This window comes from Dama dama, chromosome 18, assembly GCF_033118175.1.
Source record: "Dama dama isolate Ldn47 chromosome 18, ASM3311817v1, whole genome shotgun sequence".
Lineage (NCBI taxonomy): Eukaryota > Metazoa > Chordata > Mammalia > Artiodactyla > Cervidae > Dama > Dama dama.
The window spans coordinates 53,939,111-53,962,182 of NC_083698.1; the positions used below are offsets into that span (position 1 = coordinate 53,939,111).

General features: G+C 40.3%; 1 protein-coding gene across 3 annotated transcripts in view; it reads left to right on the forward strand.

Moving 5' to 3' along the window:
- Nucleotides 1-23,072, forward strand: part of DOCK4 (dedicator of cytokinesis 4) — a 479,093-nt gene that overhangs the window by 335,200 nt on the left and 120,821 nt on the right. For all 3 annotated transcript variants that reach the window (XM_061165346.1, XM_061165344.1, XM_061165347.1), the window contains 5 exons: nucleotides 1,448-1,529; nucleotides 2,976-3,146; nucleotides 8,981-9,173; nucleotides 19,533-19,660; nucleotides 22,068-22,202. In XM_061165346.1, coding sequence (XP_061021329.1) covers nucleotides 1,448-1,529; nucleotides 2,976-3,146; nucleotides 8,981-9,173; nucleotides 19,533-19,660; nucleotides 22,068-22,202 — 709 coding nt within the window. The remainder of the gene's footprint in view (nucleotides 1-1,447; nucleotides 1,530-2,975; nucleotides 3,147-8,980; nucleotides 9,174-19,532; nucleotides 19,661-22,067; nucleotides 22,203-23,072) is intronic.

Sequence of the window (23,072 nt, forward strand, 5' to 3'; positions counted from 1 at the left end):
AATTGTTTTTTATTAGAGGATAATTGCTTTACAATGTTGTGTTAGTTCCTGCTGCACAACAACATGAATCAGTATGTATATATATATCTCCTCCCTAGCCTCCCACCACCGCCCCCCAGCCCACCGCTTTAGGGCGTCACAGAGCACCGAGCCGAGCTCCCTATGTTATACAGCAGCTGCCAGTGCTTTTATCTTATACACTAAACACCTGTGGACATGTGCACGCAGTCATCTATTCCCAGAGGTGCGTTAAAGGGGCATGGAATCAGGGCTTTGCCCTTTCTCCCCATCTGTGTGCTGTATAGAAGATAGTAGGTAATCAGCTAAGCATTTCATCCAGTTCCTTTGGTTGTTTGCTTCCATAGCCTGGTAAGATTTACACCTCTGATGTTTAAGTGAATGGAGTCATTTTTGCAAGACTTGGCCTTCTACCGACATGAGTTTTTCCAAAGGTGAAATGTTTGAGCAAGGATAGTTTTGCCCATGACCTAACAGTTTGGGCCCTGGTGTGAGGGGTCACCATTCTGACTGACACTGTCACTGGAAACTAGAAGACAGTGGTGTAATTTCTAAACTTCAGATTAGCCAGGAAGGCAGCTGATCAGTTCTAATAAGACAAATAAGGCCCATGGAATCTTCATGGGCCAGAATCATGACCACTCATCCTCAAAAGTAGTGTTCCCATCAGCATCTACCAACTGGAACAACCATGAATTCTCCTCGGACAGAGAGAAAATTTTAAAAAATTGCTGTTTTCTAGATGCCAAGAATTGGCCGGTGTTAAAGGTCACGTAACTGCAATCTTGAGAATTTAAGGGGTGGAGGTTAATTCAATTTTTGTTTCTTAATAAAACTTCTAAAAATTGCTTGGAAAAAATAAAACTTGGCTTTTCTGGAAATTACTAGGGCATTCTCTGATGGTAAGCCTCATTCTTCCCACAGGTCAGAGAATTGGCTTGTTAAGTCCATGGGGTTGTGATTTGAAATGAGGAGGTGGTACCTTTATCCTTCCCCACACCTCCTTTTGCCTCCCGCTAAATATTTCATCCAAATTAGGATTTCACTGGGGAGGAAATCCTAATTAGCAGTTGTCCGAGATTGACCGTGGCAGTCAGATTCAGATACTGCCCTGGCTGGAGTCCTTTCTTCTGATATTTGTGTTCACTCATTGGAAGCATGGCCAGAAGCAGCAGGGCTCCTGGAATATGTCCAGATTGAAAGGAATCTCGCTGGGAGGAAATGTTGTTTCTCTCTTCAGCTTCAAAAGAGGGATAATGATGTTGATATGCAGACTTTGTAAACTCATCATATTATAACAGTTTGACAGAAATGTTGAGAACTGATGGAAAATGACACCTCCTTGTGATAAAAATAAGTGTTTGATTTGTTGGCTTCTAATTGAGAATGAGACCAAGTCTCCCTTCTGCACATTTCCCCTGTATTTTAGAGATCTCATCAAAGTACTCAAGTGGTATGTGGACCGGATCACAGAAGCAGAGAGACAAGAGCACATCCAAGAGGTGTTGAAGGTAATGACACGCTGTGGATAGCATGTCATAGCCCAACAGTGCTGCTGCGTGGCGATGCCTAAGCAAATTGGTTTCCTCTACACAGACAGTAACTGCTGATGATGTATCACTGACATTCCAGTGCAATGATCTTAATCAGTTTGTGGCTTCTCCGGAGGTGATGAGATTTGAAAAGAACTTTGCCAGACTCACCCACTGGAACCTCCCTGGCATTAAATCCTTACTCCTCCAGGCTCTGAACACTTGAAATCTAGAAGGAAGGATTGAGAAGACAAGACTGCAGATGAGCAGTTAAGCTTAGAATTTCCCTGTTCTTGCTTCTACCACCCTGACAGAGACCATCTGAGAACCATTTGTCTTACATTTTAAGGGCTTCCCTGGTATTTCTGCTGGTAAAGAATCCATCTGCAATGCAGGAGACCCCGGTTCAATTCCTGGATTGGGAAGATCCCCTGGAGAAGGGATAGGTTACCCACTCCGGTATTCATGGGCTTCCCTGGTGGCTCAGATGGCAAAGAATCTACCTGCAATGTGGGAGACCTGGCTTCAATCCCTTGGTTGGGAAGATCCCCTGGAGGAGGGCATGGCAACCCAATCCAGTATTCTTGCCTGGAGTATGGCTTAGCAGGGACCATAATGAGGAAACCTGAGGTTTTACGGGGTCTTGTGGTTTAACACTGCCCATATCTCTGGGCCCTACGAGCTCTGTATATATGAAGATTTTGATACCTTTCTTGCAACATATTTGTAAAGAATCTACCAATAGATTCTTTTTTAAATTAGTTAATTGATTTTAATTGGAGGGCAATTACTTTGCAATATTGTGATGGCTTTTGCCATACATCATCATGAATCGGCCACAGATATGCATGTGTCCCCTGCATCCTGAACCCCTCTCTTACCTCCCTCCCATCTGTCAATAGATTCTTAAGAGGTTTGTCCAGTAACAGCCTTGGCAGCCTTTTGATTTCTGTAATTGAGTACATAGTATTTGATGTCAGTAGGTAAAATTAAACAGGTGTACATTCTGAAAAACAAGCATTTTACTCATTATAAATTTGTCATCTGGGGCTGATTGAAGGTAAAATGCAAGTGGCAAGAGAACCTACCAGCAAAGCAGAATTATTTTTGAAAAACAGACCACCGTATCTTTGTTAATTATACTAAAAAAAATCATCTGAGGATCAAAAACATTTAATGTTCATACCTCTTTAAGAATTATATAGAATTTAAAAATTATCTATACGTTTGTTTCCTCTCATTAGGCATTAGAGAAAAACAGCTCTTTCACTATGAGTAAATACTGTTCAAAGATCACACAGGGCCTTAGTACTTAAATCAATAATTTAAAAGTCTAATGTTGTACTATAGTTTTGTGTTGGGTCATTGTTAAATAAATACCTTTGATTTTCTTTGAAACTAACATTTTAAAAATTTTGTTTTAAGGCCCAAGAATATATTTTTAAGTATATTGTTCAGTCTCGAAGGCTGTTTTCCCTTGCCACTGGAGGACAGAATGAGGAGGAATTTCGCTGCTGTATTCAGGAGCTGCTCATGTCAGTTCGTTTTTTTCTTTCACAAGAAAGCAAAGGATCTGGAGCATTATCTCAATCACAGGTAATTTTTTTTTCATCTCTGCTGAATAGAGGAAAAAATGAGTCCAATTTATTTATTCTTACATAGCCACCTAAGTGAATGTTTCCTCCATCAGTATTTCATAACTCCAGGTTATATTTGTAGCTTAAATGACTTGGAATAGCCTTTTAAAAAGTCCCCCAGCTTCTGAGCACCAGCAGAGCAAAAGTTGGTAATGTCTTTCTTTGGACTGTTATCACCCCAAATGGAGAGCCTGTTGGTTTGCATCGGCCTCCATTCCAGTTTCTAGAACTCACACTGCTGATTGGAGACACCCTGTCAGTGTCACCTGTGGGGAGGAATTTTTCTCTAACTCCCCTGCTACTGCTACTGGAAGGACTGATGCTGAAGCTCCAATCTTTTGGCCACCTGATGTGAAGAGCTGACTCATGAAGGCAAGACTGAGGGCAGAGGGAGAAGCGGGTGACAGAGGATGAGACGGTTGGATGGCATCACTGACTCAATGGACATGAGTTTGTGCAAACTCCAGAAGATAGTGGAGGACAGAGAAGCCTGATGTGCTGCAGTCCATGGGGTCATAAAGAGTATTGTTTTGAGCAACAAAAACAACAATCTGCTGCAGTTGTTTCCCCCAAGCCTGCCTTTTTTTTTCTTTGGTACACTGTGTGAGCAGTTCCCCAACCAGGGATGGAACCCAATCCCGGGAATGAGACTGGTGAGTCCTAACCACTGGACCGCCAGAGAATTCCCTTGTGCTGCATTTTAATCCCTGCACTTGAGGCTCATTGTACTGGTCTCGGCTAAACTGCATGTTGTTTTGTTTCCAGTTGACCCTAATCATCCTGGGAGTTACTCTCTATCACCAGTGCTCAGTGGTCGCTGCCAAAGTATGTTACCAGGAGTAGCTCTCATGTTTTGTTTAAGAACAGGATCTATCTACTTTTCAAATAGTTGTGCCAAGAGGTCATTGTGCTGTGAGATTATTCTGAATACCTTTCTCTACACTTTCTTGATACTTCTTGTACCTGTTTAATTCTAATAACTTGACTAAAAAACCCTTTCAGATGGGGAAGCAACTTCCTTATTACCCTCCCCTGGAGACTTGATACTTAGAATCACTGTGAATTTGGATACAAAAAGGGATAGTAGGAGACTAGATCCCTAGGAGTATTGTTGTAACTTGGTGTTGTTTGCCATTTGGAAGGCATTATATCTAAAGGCAAAACACTAGAAATGTACAACCCCCCCCCACACACACACACACACACAATAATAATGCCATGTTTTTCTGACTGTTTGGGAGCTGTTCTTGTTACTTTCTTCTTTGCAGAGGTGGACTTCTCTTCCATCTGGGTAAGGATGTTGTTATTTAGTCACTAAGTCGTGTCTGACTCTTCTGCGACCCCACAGACTATAGCCTACCAGGCTGCTCTGTCCATGGGATTTTCCAGGCAAAAATACTGGAGTGGGTTACCATTTCCTTCTCCAGGGGATCTTCTCAACCCAGGGATCAAACCCATGTCTCCTGAGTTGCAGGTGGATTCTTTTACCACTGAGCCACCGGGGAAGCCCCTGGGTAAGGATATAGGTTCTTTTAATATCATTTTAGCTTCTCTTGTCAATGGTACAATCACTGAACTTTAGGAGACTTGCCAGAGATCTCAATGTTAAGTTGCCAACTAATCAAACCTTACTTACCAGCTGGTGATATTTGAAAAGGATACTCCAACAGGCTAACCATATATTCCTTTAGATTAATATTCTCAGAAGTTCACTACTTTTATAAAAACTGTTGAAAATTTCAGTTTTCATTTTGAGATTTTTCTTTAAAAAAAAAAAAAAAGAAAAACCTCTATCAAGGATATAACATACCTAATTCATATCTGAAAAATATTTTCCTACTCTCAAGAGTCATCTTAAGTCATGGTTTCTCAAATGAGAATGTCTTGCTATGGACTTATGAGATTTTTTTTTCTTTTTTAAAGTTAGAGAAACATTCTTTTACCTTAGTTATGTTGCACTGAATCCTAGCTGTCACTCTGAGAAATTTGGGCTCTGAGGTACAGCCGTGATATAGAGCAGCTTCCTTTTCTATATTTAACCTCTGGCTGCTCTTGATTCTCTAAATTCTACCCCTCCATCAGGATAGTGAAGCAGTTGGGACTTCCCTGGACATGCAGTGGTTAAAACTTCACCTTCCAATGCAGGGGGTGTGGGCTGTATCCCTGGTTGGGGAAGTAAGATCCCAAATGCCTTGGGGCATGACCAAAGAAAAATTAAAATATTAAAATAACTTTTTTTTTTTAATAGTGAAACTGCTGCACCTTCAAAGAATCATATTTTATTCTTCTTTTTTGACTGTTAGCTTTTTATCAGGAGATAATACATAAAATGTGTACATAATTTCTTAGTTTGGTGCTAAGAGAAAATTTCTATAAATAAGCGGTTAGTTTTCTTCATTAAGCAAGGAGGACTTTGTCCCTCTATATTTTGGGAGGAAGGAGAATTTTAAACACTTCTTCCCATTCCAAGTCCCCGTTTGACCCCACACTGTCATTGCTCTCTCTTCTAAGATGGAAGGTGTCACTAATCTGATTGATCCCATACGTTAGGTTTCTGTCACTGCACAACAATGACCATGATGGTGTTCAGTTCAGTTCAGTTCGGTTGCCCAGTCGTGTCCGACTCTTTGTGACCCCATGAACCGCAGCATGCCAGGCCTCCCTGTCCATCACCAACTCCCGGAGTCCACCCAAACCCATGTCCATTGAGTCGATGATGCCATCCAACCATCTCATCCTCTGTCGTCCCCTTCTCCTCCTGCCTTCAGTCTTACCCAGCATCAGGGTCTTATTTTTCAAATGAGTCAGCTCTTCGCATCAGGTGGCCAAAGTATTGGAATTTCAGCTTCAACATCAGTCCTTCCAATGAACACTCAGGACTGATCTCCTTTAGGATAGACTGGTTGGATCTCCTTGCAGTCCAGGGGACTCTCAAGAGTCTTCCCCAACACCACAGTTCAAAAGCATAAATTCTTCAGCACTCAGCTTTCTTTATAGTCCAACTCTCACATCTATACATGACCACTGGAAAAACCATAGCTTTGACTAGACGGACCTTTGTTGGCAAAGTTATGTCTCTGCTTTTCAATATGCTGTCTAGGTTGGTCATAACTTTCCTTCCAAGGAGTAAGCGTCTTTTAATTTCATGGCTGCAATCACCATCTGCAGTGATTTTGGAGCCCAGAAAAATAAAGTCAGCCACTGTTTCCACTGTTTCCCCATCTATTTCCCATGAAGTGATGGGACCAGATGCCATGGTCTTAGTTTTCTGAATGTTGAGCTTTAAGCCAGCTTTTTCACTCTCCTCTTTCACTTTTCATCAAGAGGCTCTTTAGTTCTTCTTCACTTTCTGCCATAAGGGTGGTGTCATCTGCATATCTGAGGTTATTGACATTTCTCCTGGCAATCTTGATTCCAGCTTGTGCTTCCTCCAGCCCAGCATTTCTCATGATGGTGTTATGACACCCATTTATCAGGTCAGATTCTGTAGATCAAAAGATGTGGTCGGATTTTTGGCTTAGGGTCTCCTGTAGCCAATATCAAGGAGCTGGCTTTAATGGCTTATCTGGAGGCTTTCGGGAGGAATTCACCTTCTAGATCTTTCAGACTTTGGACAGGAATCAGTTTCCTTATGAGTGAGAGTCCCATTTCCTTGCTGGCTGTCAGCCAGAGGTGGGGAAGGAGCTGGGTGCTCTTAGCTCCTAGAGACCACACATTCCTTGGTGTATGGCCCCTCCAATCCTCAAAGCCAGGCACAGTTTATCAAATCTTTCTCATGCTTCAAATCTCTGAGTTCCCCTACCATGTGTCAGAGAACACTTCTGCCTGGGAACAGCATCAGGGGACAAATTTCTTCGAGATCATCTTGGAACTCTGCCTACTGTGTCCAGAGCCAAGGATAGCCATTGGTCCGGATTCTTGCCTTAAACACAAAAGTCCCAGTTTCCTTGCTCCATTTTGGATTTTTTCCATGTGAGTTACAACTCAGCAAATTCTGTCTCCTAGAGGCAGAATAGGCCATCCCAGCAATCCCTCCAGTTGGATCAGTAGACAGCTGCTCTGTAGAGCTGGTACTGCTAGGAGGTTCATTTGGTCCTCCTGGCCTAAGCCCAGCCTGCTAATGATTCTGTCCCTGGGAGCAGGACAGAAGGCTAACTCGGCTATCTGTAGTCCATTCCAAGGGCAGCTCTCTACCCTGGGAACCCCCAAAAAAGAAGAATGGTGGAAGGCATTCAGCCCTGAGACCCTGCCCCAAATTCCTATTAATTATCTTTTCTCTTTTTGTCTTGGCTACCAGGAAGATCAAAACAATATTGTGTTTTTATTATTTGCAGTAGAAATCTTTAGCTTAGATACCTGTACAAGTCTCTTTCTACCCTCATCACAAGGTCCTTTTTTCTTTATCTTTTTAAATAATTGTATCTTACACTGCAGGCACAAATATCTTTTTGAAATAAAGAGGTATAAATAAAGAATTGATGCATACATTAAGGGATTTCTGAGGAACATCAAGTTAGGTGATTTTTCAGTGATCAGAAAGCTGGCCTCATTTACTCTTTTTAAACTTCATCTTATGACTCAGTTCTTTGCAGAGTGAAATGAAGGTTATATAAATATAGTCTTCACCAAAAAATATCAAGTAATTAATTTTAAAAGCATTCAAGTATATCTATAATTTTTAAAAGTCAAAGGGAGAACATAGCTGCTGACCCTAGCACCATGAGCATTCTGATGGTTCTGATATCAAAAACAGGTCTCGGCTCTTCAACGTATTTCTGCTACCGCTATATAGGTAGATACCAGAGTCCACAAATTTGAATTCGATTCTGTGTTTTGAATCATCAGCATGTGGAAACCTGACCCACTTTCTGCTGGTGTCAGAGCTCATTGATGAATCCGACAGCCACTGAATCTCAGCATATTAGAAACATGTGCCTCTTCCTCCACCAGGTGGTTGATCAGTTTTTCTTTCCACTGCCCTCCTTTTGTGGAATTTTAAAAGGCTGAGTTTGTTTTGATGTGCAGTCTTAGCCCAATTTTTAAAAGTATGCCCTTCAGGGTTTGATGTTAGCACCTATTTTTTTTTCTTTTAAAAAATAACAATCAGGTTTCTTTATTTATGTAAACAATATTGTTCTTAATACACACAGTTTTGGATTTTCATTAGATCTTGAAGTAACCCAAGGGATTATTCTAATGATCTTGTCATTTTACAGGTGATGAAACTGAAAGCTAGGGGTTTAAAATGACTTGCCCAGGTCACAGAGTTGATTAGAAGTCAAGCTAGTCTTACATATAATCTAGGTCTTCTGATGCCTTCTGATGTCCTGTGTTTTTTCTTTAATCATAAATTGAGTGTTTTAAGGAATTAATGTTTTTGGCTTCTTAAAGGTAAATGATATTTAAATGAGCACTTCAGAATGCTTCTCCAAAAAGAATGAAACATAAATAATTACAATCCAGGTATTGGCTGTTTCTTCCATTTGATCATGCTACCTTCTGCTGAATCTATGGGGGTTTTGTCCATCAATTTGCTAATGTCAGTTGTTTTACAGGATTTCCCAGTTTTTTACTATGTTGTACCTTTGCATATTTTGAAAAATTGCTCTATTTTGGTATACCTTTTTCCCTTAAATTTTGCCCTTTTAGTCTTTTTAGATTTAGGTACCAGAACCATTTGACATTCTATTTCCTACCATTAAAAATATTTGTCACAGTCTTACACTCACTGACATTTTTATAGCTGATTTCTCAGGGCATATCTGGGAATTGACTTAAACTCTTCTTTTAAAGGCTGTGTTTCTGAGCTCCTTCCCAGCTGTGTATTCGGAGCTGTTGAAGCTCTTTGACGTCCGGGAGGTGGCCAACTTGGTCCAGGACACCCTGGGCAGTCTGCCGACGATCGTGCACGTGGATGACGCCCTGCAGGCTGTTAAACTGCAGTGCATTGGCAAGACCGTGGAAAGCCAGCTCTACACCAACCCAGGTAAGGTGCTGTGTCTCTCAGATAAAACAGTGTCTCTAGAAAGCCATTGCTTACATTTTCTAGTCATAGGTCAGCAGAAGCAATTTAAAAAGGAAACTAAAAACTTCTTTCTCAGAAGCATTGTGTATTTGGGTGGTAGAATAAGTTTACTAAATAGTCAAACACAAAAGTATGGCTCTTAAAATTTTATTTCTGGAAAGAATGAAAATTCTAATAATTAAATTGTTAATTCAGATCACAACAAGTTGTAGTGTAGGGCATGCTTTTTTCCTTGCTGTAGATTTTTTTTTTCTTCTCTAGTCAACAAAATTAAAAAATTTTCTTTTCAGAGATGCTTACAGGGACCTGCTATGATCCTTGTTTGTTTATCTCACTTGTCCTTAAAAGTTCTCCATCAATTTGTGTTCTGAAACAGGGTGAAAGTTTCAGTGTGTTGTCATTGTTTATATATTTTATCCTAATAGCAAGTGACTACTTACTAAGTTGATTTTGTCATAATGTCCACTATGAAATCCCACTACATACTAGAAATTACTCCAGTTAAAAAAAAAATGCCAGTCTCATTTTAAATTATATTTTAAAAAGTTTCCATAATTATCACTGAATCAAAAACTTTAAAAAATTATATTTTGAGAAATCTCTCTTCACATGAATACATATATGCATGTGTTATATTTTTGAAATAGGTCTAAAATATAGTTAAGAAACCTTTTACATTATTGTGAAACACTTTAAACATACAAACTAGACTAGAGCATAATAAATCTCAACAATGGGGGATATTTACTTTAGGTCTTTTAAGAGATTTGTCATTATAGAAATAGACCCTCTTGTATATACTCACTTCCTTCATATATGTTTCCACTATCAGATTCATTTCGGTTTTCTATGCCTTTATTCTGTAGCTATAAAAACATCATTTTTTACCTTTTCAAATTTTTTTCATCTTTTAGTTTTTATACAATATTATATTGAATGTCATTCTGTAGAGTGCTTCTTTTTGATTAATATTGCACTTTTTTATGTTTCCATGCTATTAGATATAGCTCTTGTTCTTTTTTACTGTTGTATATTAGTCCAACGAATATTTGTATATCATGGTTAATTTATCTTTTCCCTGTTGATAGACTGTTAGTATGTTTCTGATTTTTTTCTGAGATAAACAATGTTTCAGTGTGAAAGAGGCTTCAACCTTCTGATTTCTCCCCATGAAAACACATCTCATCCTGGAAAGATGCTTTTGTAGTAGTTTTCAGACTGTACCTCTCAGAGTCCTAGGGTTCTGCTGCAGTGATTAGGGCTTCCTTGAGGGTGAAGAATAGGTGGTATGAAGTAGAAAGGATGAAGGTCCCAACTAGGCATTCCAAATTTGACTAGAATATAAATTCTGTCAATATCAATTACCAAACTAAGAAGAGTTTATTCTCCTATCAGAGGAATTGGTGATTTTTACCATATTTCTCTCTTACTGGCTAGATAATTCTTTGTTAGGTTAAACTCTGACACAAAAAGAGCAACATAGATAATGAAAACCGTTTTTAAATGTAAGGAAATTATTTCTGTTCATTAATGCCCCTGGGAGATGTGTTCTGTCTGTGGACTCAGTTCCTTGTTGATTACTGATGCTCAGGAGGTGGTAGAGAAATCATACTGGGTCTCTGTGGGAGGTGGCAAGATTATTTACTGGGGCCAGAATAGAAGGACTCAAGAGACCCAGGGAACGTGGACCCTGAAAGACCTGTGCTCGTGACCTAGAGGAGAGACTCAGAGCCAGTGCTGGGGATTAGTGATGGTGACACTGATGTGAAGAGGGGCAGGGGAAGCCTGCCCCCCTTGTTATGTGGGACACTCCTCGTGGAGGGTGATGCTGGGGAAACATAAACTTCTGAGAAACAAGTAACTCCCGACCAATGGAACACATGGATGCAGATGCTGGTAAGACGCTTGACTCCCCTCAGGGCCCCCAGGAAGATGGGATTAGCTTGTGGATTTAATGACTCACTGAGCTTCCCAGGTGGCAGAGTAGTAAAAAAGTTACCCAGGAACCATAACAACAACAAGGAAAAACCATGAAGAGCATCACCAAACTATGGTGAAATCAGATTCATGTTTTAGATAAGTTTTGACCTGTTAGCTTCCTGCTGGTGCCACAGTGACTACCACAAACTTAGTGGATTAATGTAACTCGAATTTCTTATGTTACATGTCTGTAGGGCAGAAGTCCAAAATGCTTCTCACTGGCCTAAAATCAGGGTGTGGATGGAGCAACATTCCTTTGTGTAGTGTCTAGGGAATAATTTGTTTTCTTGCCTCTGACAGCTTCTAGAGGCTACCTACATTCCCCACTCCTTCATCTTTAAAGCCAGCAGTTTAGCATCTTCACATCTCTGTCTCTGTCTAGCTGCTTTCACTTGTAAGGACCTCTATGTTTACATGGGTCCCACCTAGAATTCAGGATAATCTCCCCAGTTCAGTATCTTTATTTTAATAATTTCCAAAAAAATATCTTTAACATAATCTATTCACATAACATATTCACAGGTTCTGAGAATTAAGATGTAGATATCTTTGAGGGAAACAATTTATTCTGCCTACTACATAGGGGTAAAACGAACAATTTAAAAGCAGTGTGATGGTGTAGCTCCATATATGAAAGGCAAAAACACTCAGGAGTCTATGAATTTTATTTACTTGTTGGAAGTAAAATAAATAGAACATGAAGTCCTACAGTTATGTAAGTAAACACATCTTGGCCAGATGGAAGTTACAAATGACACTTTGCTGATTAAAATTATAAATCTGAACAGGGGAAAATAAAATAGGGATAAGTACATTACAGGGTATCAGCTGGCTATGTATTTCGCTGAAGACAAAGTATTTAATTCTTGATGGCCTTAATGACAGTTCCGTTTCTCAGAACACTGAGTGTGGCAGAGATAATTGCTACTCTGAGCTGAATTCTGATCAACAAAGATGAACTGGTTGGTGATAGAGAGTGAGAGGGACCTGAGAAAGTGACCTCATTTTCTGGGGCATTCATATTAGCTAGAAAGGCGTACAGAGTACAGTCAGCCCATGCTTTAAGAAAATAGATCTCAAAATATTTTGGAGGACAAAACTGTAGATGTTACAAGCTCCTTAGGAGAGATAGAAAGTTTTGAAAGCTGTCTTTGTACTAGAATCCTATATTAGGCTTCTCCAGAGAAGTAGACCCAATAGTGTGTGTGTGTATAGATTTATTGTAAGGGATTGTCTTATGTGTTTATGGAGGCTGAGAAGTCCCAAAATCTGCAGTTAGCAAGCTGGAGATTCAAAGTTGGTGACATAGTTCCAGTCTGAGTTCCAAGGTCTAAAAATCAGGAGAGGTGCTTGTATAAATTCCAGTCTAAATCTGAAGGCAGGAGAAGGTGGATATCTCAGCTGAATGACAGGCAGAGAGAGTAAACTCTTCCTTACTCCACCTTTTCTTGTATTCAGAGCTTCAACGGATTAGGTGAGGCCCCCGCATGTTGGGGAGGACAATCTGCTTTACTTAGACTACCAAATCACACATAATTCTCATCCAGAAATACACTGGCACACCAAAGATAGCATTTAACCAAATACCTGAGCTGCCATGGGACACGTTGACATACAAAATTAACCAATGCAAACCCCAGAGAGAAAAAAAGTGGAGGAGATACACAAAGGAAGCGGTTTGACTGCAGAATACTTCTAGTTGAGCCTACATTAGAAATTAATACTCACAGAAGGCAAAGAGGGACACACAAGGTCAACACCACAGAAGGGAACAAAAAAAAAACGTGGTAGGAAGGTTCAAGCCATCTTGAGTTAAGGGCCAGGGGGCAGCCTCAGGGCTGGAGGCATTCCACAGCCAGGCAGAACTCCCTTTGAGCTGTACCCGCAAGGTGAGAGTCTAGAGTATCTGGCTAGACCTGAAAGACTTAGCTCAGATTTGAAATTTAAGCAGGTTGTTATTCCACGCCTAAATCATCTGGGGTCCAGGCAGGCTTATTTAAGGTATAAAAGTTGAGCTGCTCACTTTTCCTTTTCTCCCCACAATTCTATTCTTCCTGTTTTTTGAAGGCCAGGAAAAGGTCTCAGTGATGTTGGAGAAAACAGCTTGCCGTGAGTAAAGAGCAGATTTGAAGGATAGAGATTGAGGCAGGAGGAGGCAGAAGCATGGAGAATGGGAGCTGAGTGGCAGTTGAAGTTGTGGGAGTGAGAAGGTGGACGTTGAGTCTTCTCAGACCACAGGGCAGGCTCTGGAGGATTGTGGTTTTGCCTCCATTTTCATTGGGCCCCATCGCTTGGTGCTTGACTTGTTCAGCAGAGGTCTGCAGTCATTCCTGAGCTATTTGCTTGCTAAGATAAGGTCATACATGTTTTTCCTTTGGGATAATTGAGCAGTTTCTCAGGCAAACCACAGTGTAGGTGATAGAGGTGAGCATAAATGCACTGAGCATGTAGTGATGAGAAGCACGCTGGTGCTACTTTCTGTTCCCACAAACTGAAAAGCCAGGTATCATAGGGATTTCGTAAGAAAGTGCCCAAAAGTCGTTGTTTTTTCCTTCTGCCAGAAACTCCCCAGTTCCCTATTAGCTCTTTTGTGGACTTGATGGCAGCAATGAAAAAGTAAAGAAGAAGGGGAGGAAGGTGGACTATAAGACTGTTTTTTTTAAGAACATCTTTGTTGTTGTTGTTATTTTTAATATTTGGCTGCACAGGTCTCAGTTGTGGCATGCGAGATCTAGTTCCCTGAGCAGGGATCAAACTTGGCCCTCCTGCATTGAGACCGTGGAGTCTTAGCCACTGGACCACCACAGGAAAGTCCCCATAAGACTGTTTTTAAAGTTTATTCTGGGAACGAATGCCTCTACCTGTCCATCCCACCCCCCATTTTAGGCCACAATATAAAAAAAGGATGTGTGATGGTGTATCTATTAATTTGATGACTTGAAGAATAAAATCCTACTACAGTTGATGGGTGCCTGTAGCTTTTCTTTCTTTGAACTTTAGGTAAAGCCTAGTTGAGTATTGACTTTTCTTGCAATGTGATTAAATTTCTTTCACATTAGAAAATGTCACTTGCTCACAACTTTTCTATTAACCACAGCTTACACTGTAGCAGACAGGCCTTGTAAAGATGCACGGAGTTGCAGGAATGAAGAATGCTCTTTTTCCCCTCAAAGTAGAATGATAATGCCCTGCCCACCCGCCTAGTCCCATCTCAGTGTTACTTCACTCTGCTTGGAACCTACTTTCTCCTGTTCCTTTCTGAATCAAGTTGACCCATCTTTACCCTTCAGGATTCAGTTGAACTCTCATTTTCTCAAGAAATCTCTTATCTGCCTCACTCATCCCATCATCAGTCTCATTCTTGGGCTTTTTACTTCTCGGATAACCTAACACATCTGAAATAACTGAAGAACTGGTGATTTAGTTGTTTCAAATCTGTCTCTCCCGCCTCATCCCAGAAGAAGAGCCTAAGATAACGTGGGTTGTATTTATCCTGAAGACAGTTTTATCTCTAGCTTCCATAACAGTGCCTGGTACATAACAGATACTTGATAGATGCTTCATGAATGCTATTTACTAGGTCATGACCAGGATCAGGATGGAGCAAGAATTGTTGTTCAGTCACTCAGTCAGGTCCAACTCTTTGCGACCCCATGGACTGCAGCACGCCAGGCCTCCCTTTCCATTACCAACTCCCAGAGCTTACTCAAACTCATATCCATTGAGTCAGTGATGCCATCCAACTGTCTCATCCTCTGTCATCCCCTTCTCATCCTGCCTTCAATCTTTCCCAGCATCAGGGTCTTTTTCAAATGAGGCAGTTCTTTGCATCAAGTGGCCAAAGTATTGGAGTTTCAGCTTTAGCATCAGTCCTTCCAATGAATATTCAGGACTGATTTCCTTTAGGATTGACTGGTTTAATCTCCTTGCAGTCCAAGGGACTCTCAAGAGTCTTCTCCAACACCACAGTTCAAAAGCATCGATTCTTCGGTGCTCACACATCCATACATGACTACTGGAAAAACCATAGCTTTGTCGGCAATGTCTCTGTTTTTTAATATGCTGTCTAAGTTTGTCATAGCTTTTCTTTCAGGGAGCAAGTGCCTTTTAATTTCATAGCTGCAGTCACTGTCTACAGTGATTTTGGAGCCCAGGAAGAGAAAATCTGTCACTACTTCCCTGCTTTTCCCCTTCTATTTGCCATGAAGTGATGAGACTGGATGCCATGATCTTAATTTTTTGAATGTTGAATTTTAAGCCAGCTTTTTCACTCTCCTCTTTCATTTTCATCAAGAGGTTCTTTAGTTGCTCTTCACTTTCTACCATTAGAGTGGTATCATCTGCATATAGGTCATTGATATTTCTTCCGTCCATCTTGATTCCAGCTTGTGGTTAATCCAGCCCAGCATTTCTCATGATGTGCTCTGCATATGAGTTAAATAGGCAGGGTGACAATATACAGCCTTGTCATATTCCTTTCAGAATTTTGAACCAGTCAGTTGTTCTATGTCAGGTTCTAACTTGCTTCTTGACTTGTATACAGGTTTCTCAGGAGACAGGTAAGGTGGTCTGGTACTCCCGTCTCTTTAAGAACTTTCGCAGTTTGTTGTAATCACACACTCAAAGGCTTTAGCATAGTCATGAAGCAGAAATAGATGTTTTTCTGGAACTCCCTTGCTTTCTCCATGATCCAGTGTATTCTGGTGTTTGATCTCTGGTTCCTCTGCATCCCTTAGTATTTTGCTTTAAGGGTGGGAGATTGAACCCGCTGGGTAAGAAACCTGGGCCACACAGAGATCATCCCTAGCCCTGGGCTGTTGTCTACCTGTGTGGTCCTGACTTTGTGTGCATGGCAGGAAGCCCCTAAATCATCATCGGTCCTATCCATTCTGAGCGTTTTCTGTCCACCAGCGTCTGAAGGGCTTGTTTGCAGCTTCTGTTGCTGTGACATCAGCAGTTCATTTCCTGGTATCTTGGATCACAAAGGCCTAAACCAGCTCTGATTTCAGGGCTTTCTGTCCTGCGGGTGCTTCCCTGCATCCAGCAGCTCTGCTCCGTTCAGAGCTGTCCCACAGCCAGAGCCCCTGCCCACTGAGGTACCACCTCCACATCCTGAGGCTGCCACGGAGCAGCTGCTTGGGGGTGCTGCTGGTGTCCAGCCTGTACTGGGACAGCTGGTGGAGGGTGGATGGAAACCCCGCGTGCCCCTACAGGACTCGCAGCCCTCACTCACCTGGGGCAGAGGACTACAAGGACGATTGTCTAAAGCTTTGTTGCTAGAGGAGCAAAGATGAGAACTTTCCTTGAAATTAACCTCAAGGAGGAAGTTTATCAGCATTTCTTAGCTGCTGCTTCCTCTTCCTAGCCCCACATCTATTGGAAATTGCTAATGGGAGCTGGCTTTATCTCTTCACGTGTGTACAGACAAAATAAAAAGTAAGACACACTATACCGTGAGCTTTATCTCAGAATCTGAATCTGAGTGTTTTGACCCTTTCAAGGACAGAACCTGCATAACAGATTCTACTGTTTAGAAACTTACTGTATGTTCAAGTCTGGGTTTTGTTTTTTCTTTGAGCCTTTTTCTTTTTTCCTTTGAGCCTTCTTGATCACTCCAGGTGTTTTGTTTTAAAGTTAAGAATTAGCATTTTAACCAGTCAGCTCTTTTGGCATTTACCCCTCGATTCTATCATGTGCATTGGCTGATATTGCCCTAGTAATGGAGAAGCAGCAAATCTTCAAGCAACTCATATATTTCTTTTTACACATGCCACACACCAATTATTTGTCTGCCTTGCATTTTGGCAGTAGAGATTTCCTTAACAGTTGGTTGCAAATTGAATTTTTAGAAATCAAATCCCACTGGCTGCAGGAACATATCAGACAAGCTTTATCTTCCTTCTAATTAAGCATCACTAGGCAGTGACTCCTGTCATTTAAGCTTTCAGGTTCCTTTTCTTGGTTCTTTTTGTCAAGTAATTGTTTTGTAAATAAGTACAGCTCAGCTGGTAAAGGATCCACCTGCAATGCAGGAGACCCTGGTTTGATTCCTGGGTCAAGAAGATCCCCTGAAGAAGGAAAAGGCTACCCACTCCGGTATTCTTGGGCTTCCGTGGTGATTCAGCTGGTAAAGAATCAGCAATGCAGGAGACCCCGGTTCGATTCCTGGATCAGGAAGATCACCTGGAGAAGGGAAAGGCTACCCACGCCAGTATTTCAGCTTGGAGAATTCCATGGACTGTATAGTCCATGGGATCGCAAAGAGTCTGACGGAACAGAGTGACTTTCACTTTTGGTTTCATTGAAGTTCCCTGGTTCAGGCTTCCTGTTGCAGGGAAGCCTGCAATGAGTTCTACTGTATTTTAACACTTTGTGTTCATTTTCTGAAAGTGAAGCACGACTGTGACTTATGTGGTTTGTTTTGATGGTAAACCTCAGGCCGCGCCTCATTGTGTTGGTAGTCTAGTGGCAGGCATTAAAAGAAATATAACTCCCAACCTCACTACTGAAAGAAACCAAGAAGACAAGAGAAGTCAGGCAAACACCAGTAAAGGCACTTTCCGAATTGTGAATACTTAAAATTTTTATTAGGATACAGAATCATACATTTTTTCACTTTGTTGGATATACCTTATTATACTAGCTAGGAATCTAGTGTAGTGTTGAATTGGTGAAATTGGCCTTCCTTCATTTTTTATCTTAAAGACAAAGCATTCAATCTTTTACTATTATGTAGCTAACAGTAGATATTTCATCAATGCCCTTTGTCAATTTGAGAAATCTATTATTCTTTAGCTATTCTTATCACCTTTTATCATTAATGGATGCTGAATTTTTCACGTTTTTAATACATCTGCTAGTATAGTGAATCACATTGATTGACTGACTTTCAAATGTTAAAGCGATTGTTCATTACCAGGATAAACCTATTTAATCACTGTATATGTGTTATGCTAAAATTTTATATAAGAATATTTGCATCTATGTTGATGAGAGATAGCAAATCTGCAGTTTTGTCTTAAAATGTCTTTGACTAATTTTGTCATAGATAATGCTGACCTCATAACATGAGTTAATTGTATTCCCTGTTTATTCTATATTTTGGGAGGATTTATGTAGATTTGATATGCTTTCTTCTAATTATTGCTTCATAGAACTCATAGAAGCCACCTGGGTCTGGAATTTTCCTTGTATTCTCCTAATAGCAAGTTGAGTTTCTTTAATAGGTATAGAGTTATTTAGCTTATCCATTTTTCCTGGAATGAGTGAGGTGGGATTATAGCTTATACAAGCTGTCTATAAGACATATGGATTTGTATAAACCAAAATTAATTCATTTGAATTGTTTCACAGATGACATCTTTTAGAACATCAAGCAGGATGTGTTGGGGTATTTGCAAGTGGGCACATCCTATAAATAAAATTCCCATTATGGGCCCAAGATAGACAATAATTTTGTGTTCATGACATCACATTGAAAAATAAACCTTCAGGACAATAGGCATATTCACTGTTACTTTTTCAAAATATTGAAATATATACTGCATATAAGTTAATTTTTAGATTACTTATCACCTTACTATTTCAAATACTTATGACAAGTTAGAGATCAAAAATTTGAAAAAATATTCAAGAAAAGTAGATGATATTCATGACATGAATGTAGTCAAAGTTCCAGACAGAGGACAGAAGAACTATTAGTAGCAGGAAGGAAATAATACTAGAAATAATTCAAGGCAAGTTCCCAGAACTCAAGGGCATGGGTTTATAGATTTTAAGAGCCATGACAAAGCATATGATCGTGACGTTTTGAATTGCAAGGAATAATTTCCTAAAAGCTTTCAGAGAGAGAAACAAAAATAAAACAAAAATCTGATCATGGAGAAAGGGTTGGAAATCAGAATAGCAGGAAATAAAAAGTGTTAATTTAGCCAGAAATTGTGATATAACTCTTTTCAGAGGCTGGAGAGAAGAAAAAGAGGTTAAAAAAAAACCAAAACAAAAAAACTAAATTCTCATCTACCATAGTAAGAAGTGAGTCGATAATCCATCTCAATGAAAAGTCTGGAGATAGCAAGAAAAGCATGCCATTTAGGTATTTGGTAGTAAAAACAAACAACAAAAAAACCTGTTTCAATAAAAGAGTAAAAGGCCTTGTGAATACAGTGGTCATGGGCTGGGGAAGGGACTACCATTTTTCAGTATCAACTTTGTAGAATGAGTACTTTTCTAACTATATGTGTTAATAATTTAGCAATTAAAATTAAAGAGTAGATAAGGATTTGCACGAGGTTTGCATGGGCCTGTTAAATATGACACTAATACTTCTTCTTCCTCCAGATTCCCGGTATATTCTTTTACCTGTCGTGCTACATCACCTCCACATGCACTTGCAAGAACAGAAGGACCTGATCATGTGTGCACGGATCCTGAGCAATGTATTTTGTCTCATCAAGAAAAATAGCTCAGTAAGTAAACACAGGTCATAGGATAAAGTGCCCATCAGATGGCTTCTGGAAAGAAAATTTTAAGTTTTCTGAGAAAGCACACCAAAGAGTCATCCTTGGAGACTCTCACTTTCATTTCCATCTGTGTTGGACTTTTTACTTTTCTTCTAAAGGAATTTTTTTTTTTTTTAACCTTGTAGGATGTCTATAGCCCCAAATAACCTGCATGTCTTAAACTTGTATTTCAAGGAAGAACGGAATACCCAATGAGAAAAATTAGAAATCTCAAAGCCTCCCATATGTGTCTTTAATCTTGATAAATACTCTGTGGCAAGAATAAATTATTGCTTGCAAAGACAGTCTGTTTGGGCCCATTCAGTGAAAGACTGGATGATGATGGTCAGAGCTTGGCCACGGGCCTTGGGCCAAGCCCTATGCAGATAGTGAAAGCTAAACAGAGGCCCAGGAACCTGGTGGTATCTTGCACCACAACCATTACTAATCACTCCATTGTCATGGCTCTAGGAATTCCTGTCAATGTTCCTGACTCTTAAGGAATTGCAGTTTGTATTAGACGATAGAGTGTCAACAGAGAAAAATGGCATGCTTGCTTATAACTGGGGGTAACCCCCTGCATGCTCATGGTTCAGAGGTCTGGTGTGAAGTCCACGTGCGAAGGATGTCCTAGTTTAGTTCCATCAGTTTGCACCTGTTTACTACGCAGCCTCACCCATCACAACTTTTACAAAGTAGGATTGGCAGTGAATGTTGGAATGCCTGTTTCTCTGCCTCCCACTTACTAGCATATGCTATCATTTTCCCATTTTCATCCCTCTGAGTTATGATCACCTTCTGAAGAGCTTCCAGTAGAAGTCTTGGACATAGGACTCCAGCACTGTGGGAACAGTTGTTGTTCAGTTGCTAAATCATGTCCAATTCTTTGTGACCCCATGGACTGCAGCACACCAGGCTCATCTGTCCTTCAACATCGTCCGGAGTTTGCTCAGACTCATGTCTATTGAGTCAGTGATGCTTATGTAACAGTCTCATCCTCTGTCACCCCCTTCTCCTCCTGCCTTCAATCTTTCCCAGCATCAGGATCTTTTCCAATGAGTCGGCTCTTTGCATCAGGTGGTCAAAGTACTGGAGCTTCAGCTTCAGCATCAGTCCTTCCAATGTGTATTCAGGGTTGATTTCCTTTAGGTTGACTACTTTGATCTCCTTACTGTCCAAGGGACTCTGAAGAGTCTTCTGCAGCACCTCATTTCAAAAGCATCAGGTCTTTTGTGGGAACAGAGTTGGCCCTTGAGAGAAAAAGACCAGAAACTCTGTGTCTGAAAGTATGGTATGAGATACCTGCATAGGAGGGATCATTGCTTTTTACGTACCCAATTCAGTAAAGTATAGCTATACCGTGCCTAGTGAGAATGTTTTTGCTAACTCTCATTGCTGAGAGTGAGAAGTAAGATTAAAAGGTTACTGCAGAAAACCAAAAACGTCAGGTGTTAGTAGAGATGATTTTTTTTTTTTTCCCTCCTATTTCATTGTTGAAGTTTTGGTCAGTTTTTGCACTTATCTGATGAGGAAGTCAGAGCAGAAACTCTGTTCTGGGGGAAAATCTTTAGTAGTTTTCTTTCCAGTGTAGGAAAGTTTATCATAAAATCCCAGCGAAAAGGGTCTTTCCAACTCATACTTTCTAAAAGTTTTCCTTGCAAAAGTAATCTTCTTGCTACACAAAGCATTTGTCATCATAGTGCTTTGTCTGGTGCAGTATAATAAGAACTCAAATCCAGTACCTTTAGTCAGTACAGAAAATTTCACTCGCTCTCTCAAGTTCTGGGGCTTAGATAGTATACATTTTGCTTCGGGAGAGCAGTCCCAGCACAACCACTGACATTAAGTCCAGTCTGTAACTAACATCATTCAGACTGAATGCTGTTTGCTAATCTTTACATTAGGGATTTTTAAAAATCACTTTATAGAAATAGTCATTTGCACTTAGGAGTTTTGGAAAATGACCCATGCAACTCCAGTGATGAGAAGAATAAATGTAAAAACAATCTGAAATAAAAAAATTGCAAACTCTTAAAACCAAGAGGGATGTTTAGTGAACTGTCAGGCCCAGAGAGGCAAACTTACCTCACAGAGAGACACACACAATGTTATTGGCATAGCTGGTGTTCTGAATTAGTCTGGGGTGTGTTTCAGACCATCACCCCACCTTTTTACTTGATCTCAGGTTCCCACTGCACTGCAGAGTCACGTACTCTTGGGTGAGGTGTTAATATATCTGTGCCTTTTGTTTTCTATGAAAGGTCATTCATTTAGATAAATTAGGGAGGTCCAGGACTGACGAGCTCGAGTCCTTTGTTAGGACTCTTATTTTAGGCCACAATTTCCTGAGCACATTATTTTTTTTTTCCTTTAGGAAAAATCTGTGCTGGAGGAAATAGATGTGATAGTGGCTAGCCTGCTGGACATCCTGCTGAGAACCATCTTGGAGATCACCAGTCGTCCACAGCCATCTGGCTCCACCATGAGGCTTCAGTTTCAGGATGTCACGGTAAGGCCACGGTGCACAAAACTGCAGAGTTTTGCTTGTTAAAGCCTCAGTTGCTTTGAGGGTGGGTTTCTGTAAGAATCTGGGGAATCTGAACTTGGGAGGTTGATCTGTGTTCATTTCAAATGTGTGTAAGTTTACCTTCGTTTTACCAGGGGATGGGAGTAAGATGCATGTTTGTTACAAGATCTTCAATTAAGATATTTCTAATGGCAGAAAGGCCAAATTGGCCCAGTTTTTTTCCCCCCCATTTTGCCCAATTCAAGTTAATCTGTGGCTCTATATCCTCAGTCTCCTTGATAACTATCCATTCTCTTTTCATTCATCAAATTGCTTGAGAAAGTTAGAACAGTGAAACAGAGCAATAGCAGTCAAGGGTCCTAAATTTTGATTGTGAATTTTTCACTATGGCTAGTAAGGATCTTTATTTGGTGGCAGGTTGGTGGGGGAGGTCAGTTTCCTCAGCTATGAATTGTGAAAGTTTGACCTGGTGATTTTGAGATATCTTCAAGCTCCACCATTTTATGGATCTAATGTAACATGAGTTATAAATATTAAGACATAATTTATGTGATAGTTTATTTGTATATATATTTATATGTGTGTGTGTAGAGAGAGAGATGTATAGATGGATGGACGGGTACATAAATTTTCACATTTGAAACTCGCATTCAGTTGACCAATGTGGCCTTTTTTTTTTTAAGGTCTGATTCAGAACATTCTTCTAAATACCACTCGCAGAAATGGCAGTAGATGCTCTAGTTTTCACATATAGGTTGTTAACCAAAATGTCAGCCTTTTGCTATTATTTTTACAAATTGTGCACTATAGAACCACTATCATAAGAATGTTTGCCTAGCTCCTGATGAAGAT